We start from the raw sequence: 13,822 nt of genomic DNA, 5'->3' as shown, positions 1-13,822 counted from the left end.
CCCTTTCTGTTTCCTTTTTTCAGGCTTTAGAATACAGACTGGACACTTCCTTGTATCTGTCTGAAGCTTCGGGCCTTGGAGATTTCCTTTGGGTCAGTACTTATTCAAGGTCTGTGCAAACATTAAAATCAACCTTCATTTATTTCATTACCAGTCCAAAACATAATAATTACGCATTAATTATTAATGACCACTGTATTGCCAAAAATATTCAATCACCCATTCAAATAATTGAATTCAAGTATGGCCATGAGTGTATAAAACCAAGCACCTAGGCACTCAGGAAGCTCAGTGAATTCCAGTGTGGTCTGTGATGTCACCTGTGCAACAAGTTCAGTCGTTGAAATTTGCTCACTACTAAATATTCCACAGTGAACTGTCAGTGGTATTATAACAAAGTGGAAACGATTGGGAAACGACAGCAACTCAGCCACGAAGTGGCAGGCATGAAAAATGACAGAATGGGATCAGACGATACTGAGGTGCATAGTGCACAGAGGTCACCAATTTTCTGCAGAGTCAATCGATACAAACCTTCAGTCTTCATGTGGCCTTCATGGCTGAGCAGATACATCCAAGCCTTACATCACCATGCGCAATGCAAAGTGGCGTAAACACACCGCCACTGGACTCTACAGCAGTGGAGTCGTGTTCTCTGGAGTGACAAATCACGCTTCTCTGTCTGGCAATCTGATGGATGAGTCTGGTTTTGGAGTTGCCAGGAGAACGGCACTTGTCTGACCGCATTGTGCCAAGTTTAAAGTTTGGTGGCGGGGGGTTGTGGAGTTGGGTTGTTTTCAGAAGTTGGGCTCAGCCCCTTAGTTCCAGTGAAATGAAGTGTTAATGCTTCAGCATTCCTGTTCCAACATGACAGTGCACCAGCGCACAAAGCAAGGTCCATAAACACATGGGATGAATTAGAGCGGAGACTGCGAGGCAACATCTCGTCCAACATCAGTGTCTGACCTCACAAATGCGCTTCTGGACGAATGGTCAAAAATTCCCATAAACACAGTCCTAAATCTTGTGGAAATCCTTCCCAGAAGAGTTGAAGCTGCAGTCCTCATCGACGATCTTCAGGTCTGGGTTCTAGGAGGAGAGCTGCTTAATTGGTCTGAGAATACCTGCAAATTTTTCTATTTCCTTTTCTCAGTAGCAGCCTCCTCACAGCTCCACGTCCTTTCATACCCATGGTGTGGAGCTTTCTCCTAAGACTGGGAAGCTGGATCGATAGATCTAGAGATTACTCTTCAGATCTTCAGCAAGACGTTCCATCTTGGACCACCTACATGGGGCAATGGCTCTTCATATTAATGCAGGATTATTCTATTGTTATGTGTTGATTGTTACCAGAGAAAAACCCCTTTCAGTGTGATATAGGGCAATACAAAATAATAATTATGCAGAACCATATACAGAATATTCCCAATCAATCTGAAGAACCATTTAAAGATGGATAAAACTCTCAGTAACACTGCCTTTAATAAAATCATTGTATTATGGAGAAAGTCAGATTTCGCATTGATATTCCTTTTTACCTAAAGGTAATGTTTAACTTAATTTAATTTATGACTTAAACCAGACTTAATGTATGGCAAATAACTCATTACTTCTTCGCCTTATCTCTTCTCTTCTCTTCTCTGCTCTCTCTCTCTCTCTCTCTCTCTCTCTCTCTCTCTCTCTCTCTCTCTCTCTTTTCTTTAGCAAAAGTGAGAGCAAAATGTAAAACATAAAATACCATAAAATGAGATATAAAACCTGTCGCACCAATAGATTTATACTTTGCTTCTCTTGAGCACTGAATGAAAATATGACTTCTGCAGTGCTTCATAAAATCATCAGGAGGGGTTTATACGGTCACTGTTGGTTTATGTGGCTTTAACTTTGACACCTAATAACGGCCATTACTGTCCCCTCTACCTCTGAGCAGAGCCCTAATACTCCTCCAAACCCAGGAGCCTTCTTGTTTTGCTTTATTCTCTTGTATTTTCACAGTGAACACGTACCGGCTGATCCAGTCAAATCCAGCATAAAGCCACTGCTGCCTAAAGCAGCTCTTCAGCTCATTATTCTAAGCTAATGTCTTTTTTTTTCTTTTTTTCCCTCCTCCTTCTTGAATAGAGAGAGAGAGAGAGAGAGAGAGAGAGAGAGAGAGAGAGAGAGAGAGAGAGAGAGAGAGAGAGAGAGAGGAACCGTATTCGTGTTTTGAAGGGCTCCAGTGGAAACATCAGACAGGAGAAAATGACACGTGTAATGTGTCCCCAGAGAGAGAGGAGCAATAGGAAAACAGCGGGTGAAGTCCGGGCTAAAGTGGCCAAAGTGGACGGGGGTAAATAGCGGTAAATCACGTGCTGTCAGTGCCAACCCTCCACGTTGGCTTTGCGCTCAATTCTCAACGTTTCTTTACATGTGAAGGGTTTATAAGGGCCCTCCCACTTCCCCAAACACACCTCCAATCTGGTTTCACTATACTTGTGAGGACGTTCATCGGGACAGCTCTAGTAAAGCTCTAGTGTCGTTTGAGGCAGTGTTTCCTGGCCTTAATTTTGTTCCAATTTCTGTTCATATTTGTTTAAATGAAGAGAGGAAGTAGAAGGAAAAGTCTATAAATATAAGTCCTCATGTTGTTTAGATTCCCCTGTCCTTCCATTATGAGGACATGGGGAAGATGTCTGGACCTCATAAATGGAGCAAAACATGTTGGAGCACACACAAACGCACACACGTGGTCTTTAAAAGGCGATGAAAATTCTTCACGTCAGGACGACCCTGATAGCTATTTGATTTTTTGGGGGAGAAAATGGGCTAATTTGTGAAAATTAGGCCCCATGGTCGGCCGCCCGCCCCCCCTTACACACACACACACACACACACACACACACATCGCCCCTGCGCGAAAGCGAGGCTCAGCGTGGAGAGAAAGAACAGCTGGGCCTGAATTTTTAGCGCCCATAATTAATTAAGAGCTTCCTCAGTGGGATGGGACGATTCAATAAAAAAGGAGCCCCTGTTCCCAGCGTGCTCCAGCGCGAGAGGCCACAGCCCCAGTTCGGTTAAACAGAGGCCTGGAGTGATCTCGAAGTCTTCTTCTTCACAGATAGAAAAAAAGCCGCCATATTCCTGTTAAATCCCTCTACATTTCTACCTCACTTTTACCAAACCAATTTTATCTTACTCCTTAGTGCCCGGGGGCTGGACCTGCGCCTTTAAGACTTGTATGCAAATGAGTTTTGAAAAAGCAGCACTCCTTATAACATTAGCGTCGATGGGCGGAGTTTTCGTTACATCAGAGAAGCGTTAACAGGTCTCGTAAATAGACTCTGAAACGTTACCAGTATTTACATACACCGTACATTTATTGTACCATCATTATATATTTATTTTATTTAGAAATAATAATATATTAGAGCTACTTTAAACTCTAGGAAATCTCCTTACACTTCAGCTGAAAATAATAATAATAATAAAAAAAATACTTTGTTTGCTTCATGTTCGAGTTCCTACTGAAGAAAACGCATATCACTTACGATTGTTGTTTCTTCATAATCTCAATCAAAGTCTGGACAAAAAAAAGTCTGTGACTTCCGTTTTACTCGGAAACACGTTTCATTTCTGGCACTTTAAAGAAACCGTAGCTATTCCTCCCACAACAGCAACCTCCTACTGGTTAACTGACTCCACCTCTTATACCTGAGATCTAGTCCACGGTGACTCCATCACTAAACACCTTTAGGAACATATTAGTCTCCCTCATGGTCACTGTCTCGGTTTTCTATTATATCCAATGAAATCACACTTCAGCTTCTTAGGTACATTTCCTGCTGCGTGTTAATGTCGTAGAATTTTGTTTTCTCATGTTATGATTATGAGGTTGCAGAGAAGTATGTTTTTATACAGGAACTCTAAATGATTACAAACTGATCCTGAATTCACAGCAAAATGACACAAGAATATGTTTCTGTAAAAATGCTCTGTAAAAACTAAACCTTCATTTCATGTATTTATTTTGTTTTATTTATTCACAGATGTATTTTGGAAAGAGCCTATATTCGGAAGGTCCTTAGTGAAGGCAGTGGTTCTTTATAGAACACACATTAGGATTAATTTGAATGTAGATTATTGTTTTTCATAAAACACATACTTTGAGTAAACATTTTAGTTAATATTTCTATACAATAAAAACAGCTCATATATTTGAGTCAAACCACTGAAGCCTATAAAATCTCTTTTGCCAACAATGTTTCTCAATGAAAAAATAAAAATGTATAATATTTTTTTTTTCCATGTTACTGCCTTTTAACGTAAAGGTTCCCCATCGGTTCTTGGCTTGAGCTGAAGGTTGTGGAAACTTTTACGTTATGTAGACGTTTCTTAAACACTTAAAGGCCATCTTTGAAACATTTCAGCCACGATTTCTACTTCGATTCCTCCATCTGACACCTGCAAATATAAACACTGTGGACAAACACTTCTTCACTTCAGAGATGAGGAGCAAATAAAGAAAACTCTCTCTCTCTGTATGTGTGTGTGTGTGTGTGTGTGTGTGTGTGTGTGTATTTGGCCACTGCTGCTTTCTCCCAGATGTCCCTGCGTGGATAATGGAAGCAGATCACATAAAAAAGCGCGGGCTCCTTTTACACCGGGGGTTGAGTTTGATTCTCCTCAGCTGGTCTCTCGGTCGGCGCGCGGATGAAGGATCATGTGCACTCGCGTTGTTATCAGCTCTCTGCGTTCATATGGAAAAATAGCGGAAATCTCTCCATATCTCGTTCCTGGAACATTTAGCACGGGCCATTTTTAACCATGATTTAAGCAGCACTGATATCAACAGGTTCTGACTTCACACGCTCTCTCTCTCTCTCTCTCTCTCTCACTCACACACACACACATCCTATACATGGCAGGTGGCGTTTCACAGGTGTGAGATCATACGAAAAAAAATAAGTCTGTTTCAGTGTTGGATCCCAGGTTGTACCATATCGCGTTAAACTATGGGCCACCAGACTGATTGCTGATGATTGGACAGATTAATGCCAAATTAATTACAAAACGAGCGGCGCGTGGTAACGAAAGCAGTGCTGTTCATATTCCTTCAGTCTCTCTGAAGTATGTTTATATTTATTTATTTACTTATTTATTTGTTGATTTATTGTTATGTTTTTAATAATTCGATCTTTTGTTTGCTTGGTGAGAACGTGTAGTGTAGCCACACAGGGTTGATTTATTTATTTAACGAGATTGTTGCGTTCGGTATTAAGTATTCTCTATATTTAAACTTATATCTAATTTTTATAGAGGTGTATATAATGTTAAGGATCTAACTGGGGCTTTTACTTTGCCAATCCAATTTGAACGTCATTTCCTAAAGTTTACAACGGACATCGTCTAAGAGGCTAATTTGTACGTTACTATTTAAACGTCCTTCGCTTTTATGTAATTAATGTTTTTTTCCTTTGAAAAGGTTTTCTGTTGACGGTAATCTATTGTTACAAACAAATTGGACTCAATGTAAAAGTAAAAAAAAAATGTACAACATTTTACTTTGTGTAATTGTGTACGCATTCTAATAACATGTGACAGTTATTTCATCCGCTTGGAGCCGGTAATTCAGAGGAAATTAGAACAAATTCGCTTGCTTTCCAGCAAAAATCCAGCGTAGAGAAATTTTCTCGACGTGTTGTTCATGTCCTTGTTTTTTGTGTTGAACAGCCTTGTGGGAGGTTTCTGGCGCTGAAAGTGGCGAATAAATACTCTTCTGTAGAACAAGTGGAAGAGGAAGAGGAGGATGAAGAGGGTAAGTTGGAGGAAGAAGAGAAACCTGACGAAGTTGGGCCTAGTTCATCAGAAAATACGTGTCATTGTTTCTGAGTGTGTTTGATTAGAACTTTAGTGTTACATTTTAACACAATTGTCACTGACAACAATACATTGTCTTTCATTCGAAACCCCTGAAAACTAAACTCGAAGGGTTTTTTTCAGTGTGTCTTTATGCATTTGTACATTTTTCTATTGCCTCAGCGGCAGTAAACAGCAATAACGCAGGGAAAGCAGCTCGATTAACAGTGAGCCTACAGCCTAAAAATTCAGTCAAATATCCCCCAGTCCCCCCACCCTCAACCCCAGTGTGTCGCCATTTTCATCACTCAGTAAAATTTACACATCAAATAAAGAGACAGTCACTGATCAGTCACGTGGCCAGGAGCCCTTGGAAACATTTCTCAGAGGCTTGAAGATAGTGGCTAAATATGGAGGCTTCTTTTCCCATTTTTGAAGGCGCAGAAATTAGTGGGACGGATTTCACAGTGTTACTGAACCCATTAGCTTTATTCGCGCTGTTCAAAAGCCTTCTATCCATTGTTGCCCAAAGGCTTTGGAGCTAGGCTTTTTCTTCGTCTTAGCACGTCCTTCGTTTATCCCTTTAAACGTCCAATTGATTCCCATCATGCGGAAAATGAGATCGTAAATTATTATCAATATTTCGATATTTCTGTGCGCGTGCCAGAAAGCGGTGGAATATGGAAACACCAACGAATATATATTAAATATTTACTTCAGTCATATCCAGGTCCAAAAAATCCAACAACTGTTATTCCGCTCAAGGATGTCACTTCCGCTTCTTTTCATCTGTTTTTCTTTTTTTCTTCTAACTTCTAACTGGCTTTTCTGCGCTTTTTCTTAAGCTTCATTCTGTAATTCTGGCTCGGGGAGATGAAGGGCTGTGTGTGTGTGTGTGTGTGTGTGTGTGTGTGTGTGGAGGAGGGGGGTTTAAAATGGAGCCCATGGGACTGCTCAAGTAGAGGGCAAAAAATAAACTATAGAGATTAATGACACCAGTTCAGACTGGAGCAAGCTGCTTCGCTTCCCACCCCCTCATTATTATTATTATTATTATTATTATTATTATTATTATTATTATTATTATTATTATTATTGCAGATTTAAAAGCACTGATGAATGCACTTGCAGCTGTAATTACTAATCGTTTAAAAGGACTCCACTGTTGAAAACAGTAACAATAATAAAAATCAAAAACGGAAGTGAAGAGCTCATTAACTGCTCTCTAAACTAGGCCACCATTTACATCATGATTGTGATGCACAGTGAAGATCAATAAACCAAACCACACATATAAATATGACGTGACGCAGTGTAAAACTGCCAGTGAGGTTCCCGAGAGAAAGAAAGAAGCTGCACTGCAGATATCACTAGAAATTAAAAAAAAATCTAAATCTTAAAAATTATTAAGCTCTTTCAAAAGCCACTTAAATTCTTAAATAATTAGTTACAGTGAATTTATTTCGATTATTGTGACGTAGTGACCAAGCTCATACTTATTTTGCAGAGTAATTAAAGTAATAATTACTAGTAGAATATAAACAACAACTACGACAATAAATATTACTACTACTACTACTAATTATTATTATTATTATTATTATTATTATTATTATTATTATTATTATTATTGTTATTATTATAAACACTGAGATAGCACTGTTTAAAAAGACTAAACACATGAAATGTTTTTACTCTCTTTAGCTCAAAACTATTAATGAGTTTTTACAGCTAGTTTTCACGCACCAAGTTTTCAAACTCTGTAAATAAAGGTCTCCCAGATTTCACTGAGCAAACGAAAGCCCATTTGACCCCAGAGCAGGGCAAGCCCGTGTTGCCCCCAGTCTTTAGCTTGTGTGCCACCTGAGAGAGGCTCGTCCTCCGCGTGCGTTCAGCAGCTCAGGAGCCTAAACGAGGAGCAAGTGTGACACCTACCTGCGGAGGAGGGAAGAGCTTTAAATAGCGCGCGCTGGGCCACAGAGCCCTTTTTGCCTTTTTTTTTTTCTTTTGCCTTTTTCTTCGCGGGTCACGGCACCAGCTTTGCCTTCCCCGAGTTCTTAATCTACCGCGCCGTGAAGACTGTTCTCTAGCCCACCTCCGTTAATGCTAAAACTGAGCCGCGTTCACCGAAAAAGCAGGCCTCATCCCGCTCTGCCACGCCTCGCGAGCGGTAATGAGATCGAAATTTGGCATAAAATCGAGCTCATTACCCGAGTTCGCCACCTGATTGCTTTGCATATAACACGACGCGGTTGGGGCATAATTGGGTTAAACGAGTACTCCACACTCTCGGTCCCGTTCTTTTTTTTTGGGTGGGGGTGGGATGGAGAGGTGTGTGTGTGTGTGTGTGTGTGTGTGGGGGGGGGGGGGGGGGGGTCAGCATTCACCTGCCAAACCATTTCTACTGAGATTGTTATTAATAATAAAATAATAAATAATAATAATAATAATAATAATAATAATATGAACATTTCATAATGTTTTTTTTTTTTGCTGGTAATGGGGGCGGGGGCGGGGGCGCATATAATATCCACCTGCTGATCCTCAAAATGTGTAGGATATCAACTGTCACTTATCCAGAGTATTACTTCAATAGTATTATATATACACACATTTTTTTTTAAATATCACGTGAGAAAAAATTCTCAGCTCTTGCATCTGGCGCAATCACATCAACAACCCGCAAATAACTCTAATGACCCTCACACCGAAAAACGTGTCAACACTGCAACCCTTAGGACAGGCAAGTCTGGTAAAAGTGCCCAGTGCCTTGTCCTCGCGCCATCCCCGTGAACCCAAAACAACGGCCGCACACGTGTCATTCGTTTTTTTTTTTTCATAATTTACTTCAAAGATAGTGTATCGTCCATTTTAAATACAAAAAATTGCTACATTAAATATACATATTAGTCTTTAATACAAATAGACTCAGGCGGCTGCAGCGTTTTAAGACAATTCTCAGGATGTTACATCTCCATTAAACCATTCAGAAACTAAGATTTCAGGATAAGCAATTTTTCACTCAGAAAATAACTGTCCTGGGAAAATTCATTCCTTCAGCAGTGTCATTATTATTTTTATCTCTTTTTATTTCTTCTTCTTCGTCTTCTTCTTTTTTCATTTTGTTGGGTTTTCTTTCCTTTTTTATTAATTAATCACAAATAATAAATAATAAGTCCGTGAGATGAGTGGAAGGCTGAATTCCCGTATTAAATGTTGGACATACCTTTCTTGAGTTCATTACACAGCTCGAGCTGCGTTGGCCCTCTGCTCTTGCTGTCTCGCGCTAGAGCCTCGGCCCGGTTTATTCCATTGAAGTGCGCCGCCGCCGCCGCTGCCGCGCTCGCGCCCGCGCCGTGTGCGTGTCCTTGACCGTGTCCGTGACCGTGTCCATGCAGGTGTCCGAAAGTGCCGTAGTTCGTGTAGCCCGCGTAAAACGGGGCCGTGGTGTAGTAGAGGGGGCGCGAGAGTACGGGCGCGCACTGCGGCGATGTCCGCGTGGGCGACGCATGTCCCTGCGCGTGGTTCGCGGCCTGTGTTGCGTCCCCGTTTCCGTTGCCTCTGCACCTGTCCGAGGAAGTCGCGATCTCGGCGAGGGACCAGAGTTTAGGTTTGGGCACTGAAGGGGCAGGGGGCACGGCAGGGGGACCACCTGAAGCAGGAGGAGGGGGTGGAGGAGCGGGGGGGGCACCAGAAGGAAGTGGATGGATGACAGAGGTCACATGGCCACCGCCGCCAACGACGCAGCCGCCAAGTGCGCTCACAATGCGCGTTCCTGTGGCCTCGGGCAATTTGTCACGCACCGTCACTAGCGAGGGCGACGAGGTGGTGGCCCGCGCGGCGTCTGCTTCCTTCAGCTCGGCGTCCGACAGCAGCGGCTCTGCGTCTTTACCCGGACTGTCCACCGCCTTGAAACGGTCGCAGGGGGCCTCACCCGCGTGCAGCAGCTTTGGGTCTGATAAGCAAAGAAAAAGTGATTAAAACTAGGATTAAAATAATGCACAAGACAAATTAAGTTCCTTAGTTGTAGTGCTCAGTTAAATATTTCTTAAGAACATTGCGTAGATCTGCGTTGGAAACGTTAAAATGTGACGGAAGGAATGTAAATTGATTTTAACTAAAGGAAAAAAAAGAGCAGGTGATATACACATTTGCATTTCAGTTTGCCATAATACGTCATTCTAGTTGTGTTTAAAAAAAAAAAAAAAAAAACCTTGCTGCCAGAGCTCAACTGTTTGCCGTTTATTAATGATTTATTACTGGTGTTATTAAACATTAGTAACGACCATGAAATTTACACTAGAAGCCCACAGTCAGCAGGTGCATGGGAACAGGAATGTTTCTTTTGTGTTAATATTAATAATAATAATAATAATAATAATAATGGGGGAGGTAATAAATTAGCTTATAAAAGAGCGTGCCAGCTGTGCCCTTATTACGCAGTCAAAGATAAATACCCTGTGAAAAGCAGCCCACGTCACCAGCCCATAACAAGAAGTCAAATGAGATGAGTTCAAGGTGATTATTATTTAAAGCAATTGTCCTTTTATAAATAATATACCACCATTAACCAGCAATCAATTTCTCGAGCGGAGTGGAAACGACTGCGATGAAAAATGTATGATTATTCCCTTCCTTCTCTCTCTCTCTCTCTCTCTCTCTCTCTCTCTCTCTCTCTCACACACACACACACACACTCCCCCTCTCCCACAGACAGACCTGTCTCCGTGTCCGTGTCCCCCTTGTCCCCTGCGGGTTTGTTGGGCTCATCGTCGTCGTTCTTCTCCAGGTCTATGTTCTCCTCCTCCTCCTCGTCCTCGCTGCGGTTCCGCGGCGTCCACGTCATCTTGTTCTCCTTCTTCAGCCTCCGCCGAGCGTTGGCGAACCACGTGGACACTTGAGTCAGGGTCATCTTGGTGATGATGGCCAGCATGATCTTCTCGCCCTTGGTGGGGTAGGGGTTCTTGCGGTGCTCGTTCAGCCAGGCCTTTAAAGTGGCCGTCGCATCGCGCGTGGCGTTTTTCCGGTACGCCGGGTCCCCGTAGGGGTACGAGCCCAGCGGCGCTGCGTACGGGTGGTACCCGATGGAACCCGCCATTCCTGACGTGTGATCGTAGGGGGGAACTCTGTCAGAGAAATAAAACAACAACAACAAAGAAAAGAAAAGCGCCAAGGAGGTTTAGTGGTTGCGAGAATATATAAAGGTCCTCTAAAAGCCATGAATACAAGCAGTGTGGGAGTTTCATCAGCAGGCAAAACTTAGTCCATGAAACACACACACACACAAATAAACAATTACACACTGCAGATCTAATTATTCCAATGATAAACTGATGTATGAATGATTTTCCAAATGTACTACAAACGGATGCATAAACTCTTTGTAAATACTGTACTCAAACTTTCTCCACTCTGCAGATTGACCCCATTATTTACACGCCACTCTTTCCCTAACCCCCCACCCCCACCCCCACCACACACACACACACACACACACATATATACACACACCACCAACAACACCACCACCACCAATCAAACTCCCTCTCTCCTTCCAAATTTCTAGCAACATGCATTCATAAATACGGGTAATTTAGTGCTTCAAGCAAACTGCCAGACTTTCATTAGTTCTGTAATTATTCACAGCAGCACGCTCTAATTATCTGCACAGATAAAGAACGAGCTAATGCCTGAACAACAAGCAAAGACTGAGCAAAATCTGCGCACTGGGTTTACCACGTTTAAAGGCAATGCGAATAGCCGTTTCGCCTTTTAAAATGGTTCTTCGAGGGTTCTCGAGGGTGGGTAAATGTCTGTGAAACATCTGAATGTAGAAAAGATTATTGCCTCGATTCAACCGTTCTTTTGAAGAAAAAAATATACTGTAGTAAATAGCTCTATTTTATGAGTCAAAAAGCCCGTTTGCGGTTTTACACAGAAACCATATTTTTCTAAGTGTGTACATTAACGATGACAGTTTTCCCACTCATTCCGCCCCATTCTTTAGTTTTCTAACGGGTAATTTATCGGATTTTCTGAGCACGCACTCTGTGCTTATTATTCGTATGTTTCGTATTCTGTGTAAATGAAACTGTATCAAATGCACAATGAAAGCGAAGTAGAAGCATTCGCTGTTATTGCACTGTTGCTTTGAATATACTTGGTTCGTTCGCGTTAGTAGATTAGCGTCTACAGCGTGTCAGCTTTTGTCAATGACAATAAATGACAGATTAAGAGAAAGCAATTTATTTTATTTGTGGTATAAGAGAGAAAAATAATCTGTTCCAAATTTTGGAAAACAAATCCAAGCCCAATTTCAGGTGTCAGCCCCTAGAGAGAGTACGCCTAATATTCACAGCCTCCGGTAAAAAATCCCCAAAACCCGTGCCGACCGTTTCTTCGCCTGTAACCGCAGATGATCCAGTTTATTTTATTTTATTTTATTTCTGTGATATATTCCATTGGTATTTAAGCTGATGTGTTCATGCAGCATCAGCAACATTTAGAAACGTTTAAAGGTTACACAACCAGAAATAAAGGTCAGCCAAATACTTGGAAGCTGTTAACTTGCTAAAGTTAATTTAGAGAGACTAGTTTGCCCGCATCTTAGCTTTAAACGGTGTACATCGTGCGAAAAAAGTAGGCTATTTTAGACGAGTCTGTGTGCCGTATGTGACGTTCCCTCCATTAGCTTTAGTCATAGTACACGAACCCTGATCAATCCACACACAACACAACCCGCGCTACTTCCCCGGTTCGGTCCCCGGGCTTCACTCACCACGTACGAGGTGAAGGTGGCGGCGGCTGCCGCGGCGTCCGCTCCGTAAGGAAGGTGCGAGCTGTAGGCTGGCGACGCGCCGCTGAAAGCAGTGGAGCCTGGGGCGTAGGGCGCGAACGCGGAGCCCGAGGACGAGCGGCCGAGCTCCTCCGTGCGCGGCCCCGAGATCACGCTCGCGCTGTACGCCGGGCACGAGTACAGCGCCAAGGAGGCGGACGGCTGGTACAAGTAGCCCTGAGGGTACGCCATGCTCGCGAACAAGCACGGGTCGACTTCTCTCGCTTTCTCAATATTCCGCCCCCTGTCCTTTTGCTCTTTCTATCCTCTTCTTTTTCTTCTTCTTCTGTTTCTTTCCTCGTTTCTCTTCCCTCCTCCTCCTCCTCCTCCTCCTCCCGTTAGTCTCTCGCGCGCTCTCCGCTCTCTTTCATAGAGTCCCGTAGCGCGTCCGTGCTCCTCTTGGAGAAAGAGTGGAAGGCATGTAGACGCCTGGCTGGCGGTTCACGCTGCTGCTGCTACTTCTGCTCCTCTGTTTTTGTTGTTGTTGTTTTCCAAGTTCCCGAGCTGCTGCTTGGCAAGCCCGCGCGCGTCGCGTCTCTCATGCCCGCGCACGGCAGAAGTTTGCACTGGTTTATTTGGAGAAAGGTAGAGCGCGCTCCTCCGGGTTTTTTTTTTTTTTTTTTGATTATTATTTTTTTTCTACTTCTCGATTTGCGCGGAGCTGCTTTTCGGACGGGGCTTTTGCTCCGGAGAGTGTCCTGCCAGGATGCTAAGTTGCAAATTGAGAGGATTCTGACGCCCACTACGCGCCTCACGCTCCTCCTCTCGGGTGGAGAAGGCAAGGCGAGCTTGAGCTGGCGTTACAGCTATTACAGCTCTCTCTCTCTCTCTCTCTCTCTCTCTCTCTCCTCTCTCTCTCTCTCTCTCTCTCTCTCTCTCTCTCACTCCCTCTCTGACACACTCACACAGAGACATTCACTAACAACCCCCCCTCTCCTCCGCCCCTCCTCTTTGCCTCTAACAAGCCTCATTGCTTCGGAGCGCGAGAACTGCTTCAGCCCCTGGATGGCGATCTTCTCAGCGCGCGGGGCGCCAGCAAAACCAAAACACCTCCAACTTTTGCTCGCTCGTTTTTCTCTTCTAGTCTTTATTTTTCTTATTCTTTTAGACACGAGCGAGAGACAAGCCGTAATTGATTGATATAACAAATAC

General features: G+C 43.1%; 1 protein-coding gene across 1 annotated transcript; it reads right to left on the bottom strand.

Moving 5' to 3' along the window:
- Positions 1-8,705: 8,705 nt before the first annotated feature.
- Positions 8,706-13,381, bottom strand: irx5a (iroquois homeobox 5a). The gene is made up of 3 exons (XM_066654584.1): positions 12,610-13,381; positions 10,555-10,959; positions 8,706-9,790 (listed from the first exon to the last, which is right to left on the bottom strand). Exons 1-3 carry the CDS (start codon positions 12,860-12,862, stop codon positions 9,045-9,047), a joined length of 1,404 nt encoding a protein of 467 aa, XP_066510681.1. The 5' UTR covers positions 12,863-13,381; the 3' UTR covers positions 8,706-9,044.
- Between the last annotated feature and the right edge of the window lie 441 nt (positions 13,382-13,822).

This window comes from Hoplias malabaricus, chromosome X2, assembly GCF_029633855.1.
Source record: "Hoplias malabaricus isolate fHopMal1 chromosome X2, fHopMal1.hap1, whole genome shotgun sequence".
NCBI classification, from domain to species: Eukaryota; Metazoa; Chordata; class Actinopteri; order Characiformes; family Erythrinidae; genus Hoplias; species Hoplias malabaricus.
The sequence above is the reverse complement of the archived record's forward strand: the minus strand, read 5'-3'. Positions and strand labels throughout refer to the sequence as shown.

Excerpts from the sequence above, each read along its gene's own strand:
- irx5a (XM_066654584.1), bottom strand. The coding sequence starts at position 12,862 with ATGGCGTACCCTCAGGGCTACTTGTACCAGCCGTCCGCCTCCTTGGCG. Across the intron at positions 10,960-12,609 it reads CTTCACCTCGTACGTGGTGA|TTCCCCCCTACGATCACACG; the intron begins GTGAAGCCCGGG and ends TCTCTGACAGAG. Across the intron at positions 9,791-10,554 it reads GGACACGGACACGGAGACAG|ACCCAAAGCTGCTGCACGCG; the intron begins GTCTGTCTGTGG and ends TTTGCTTATCAG.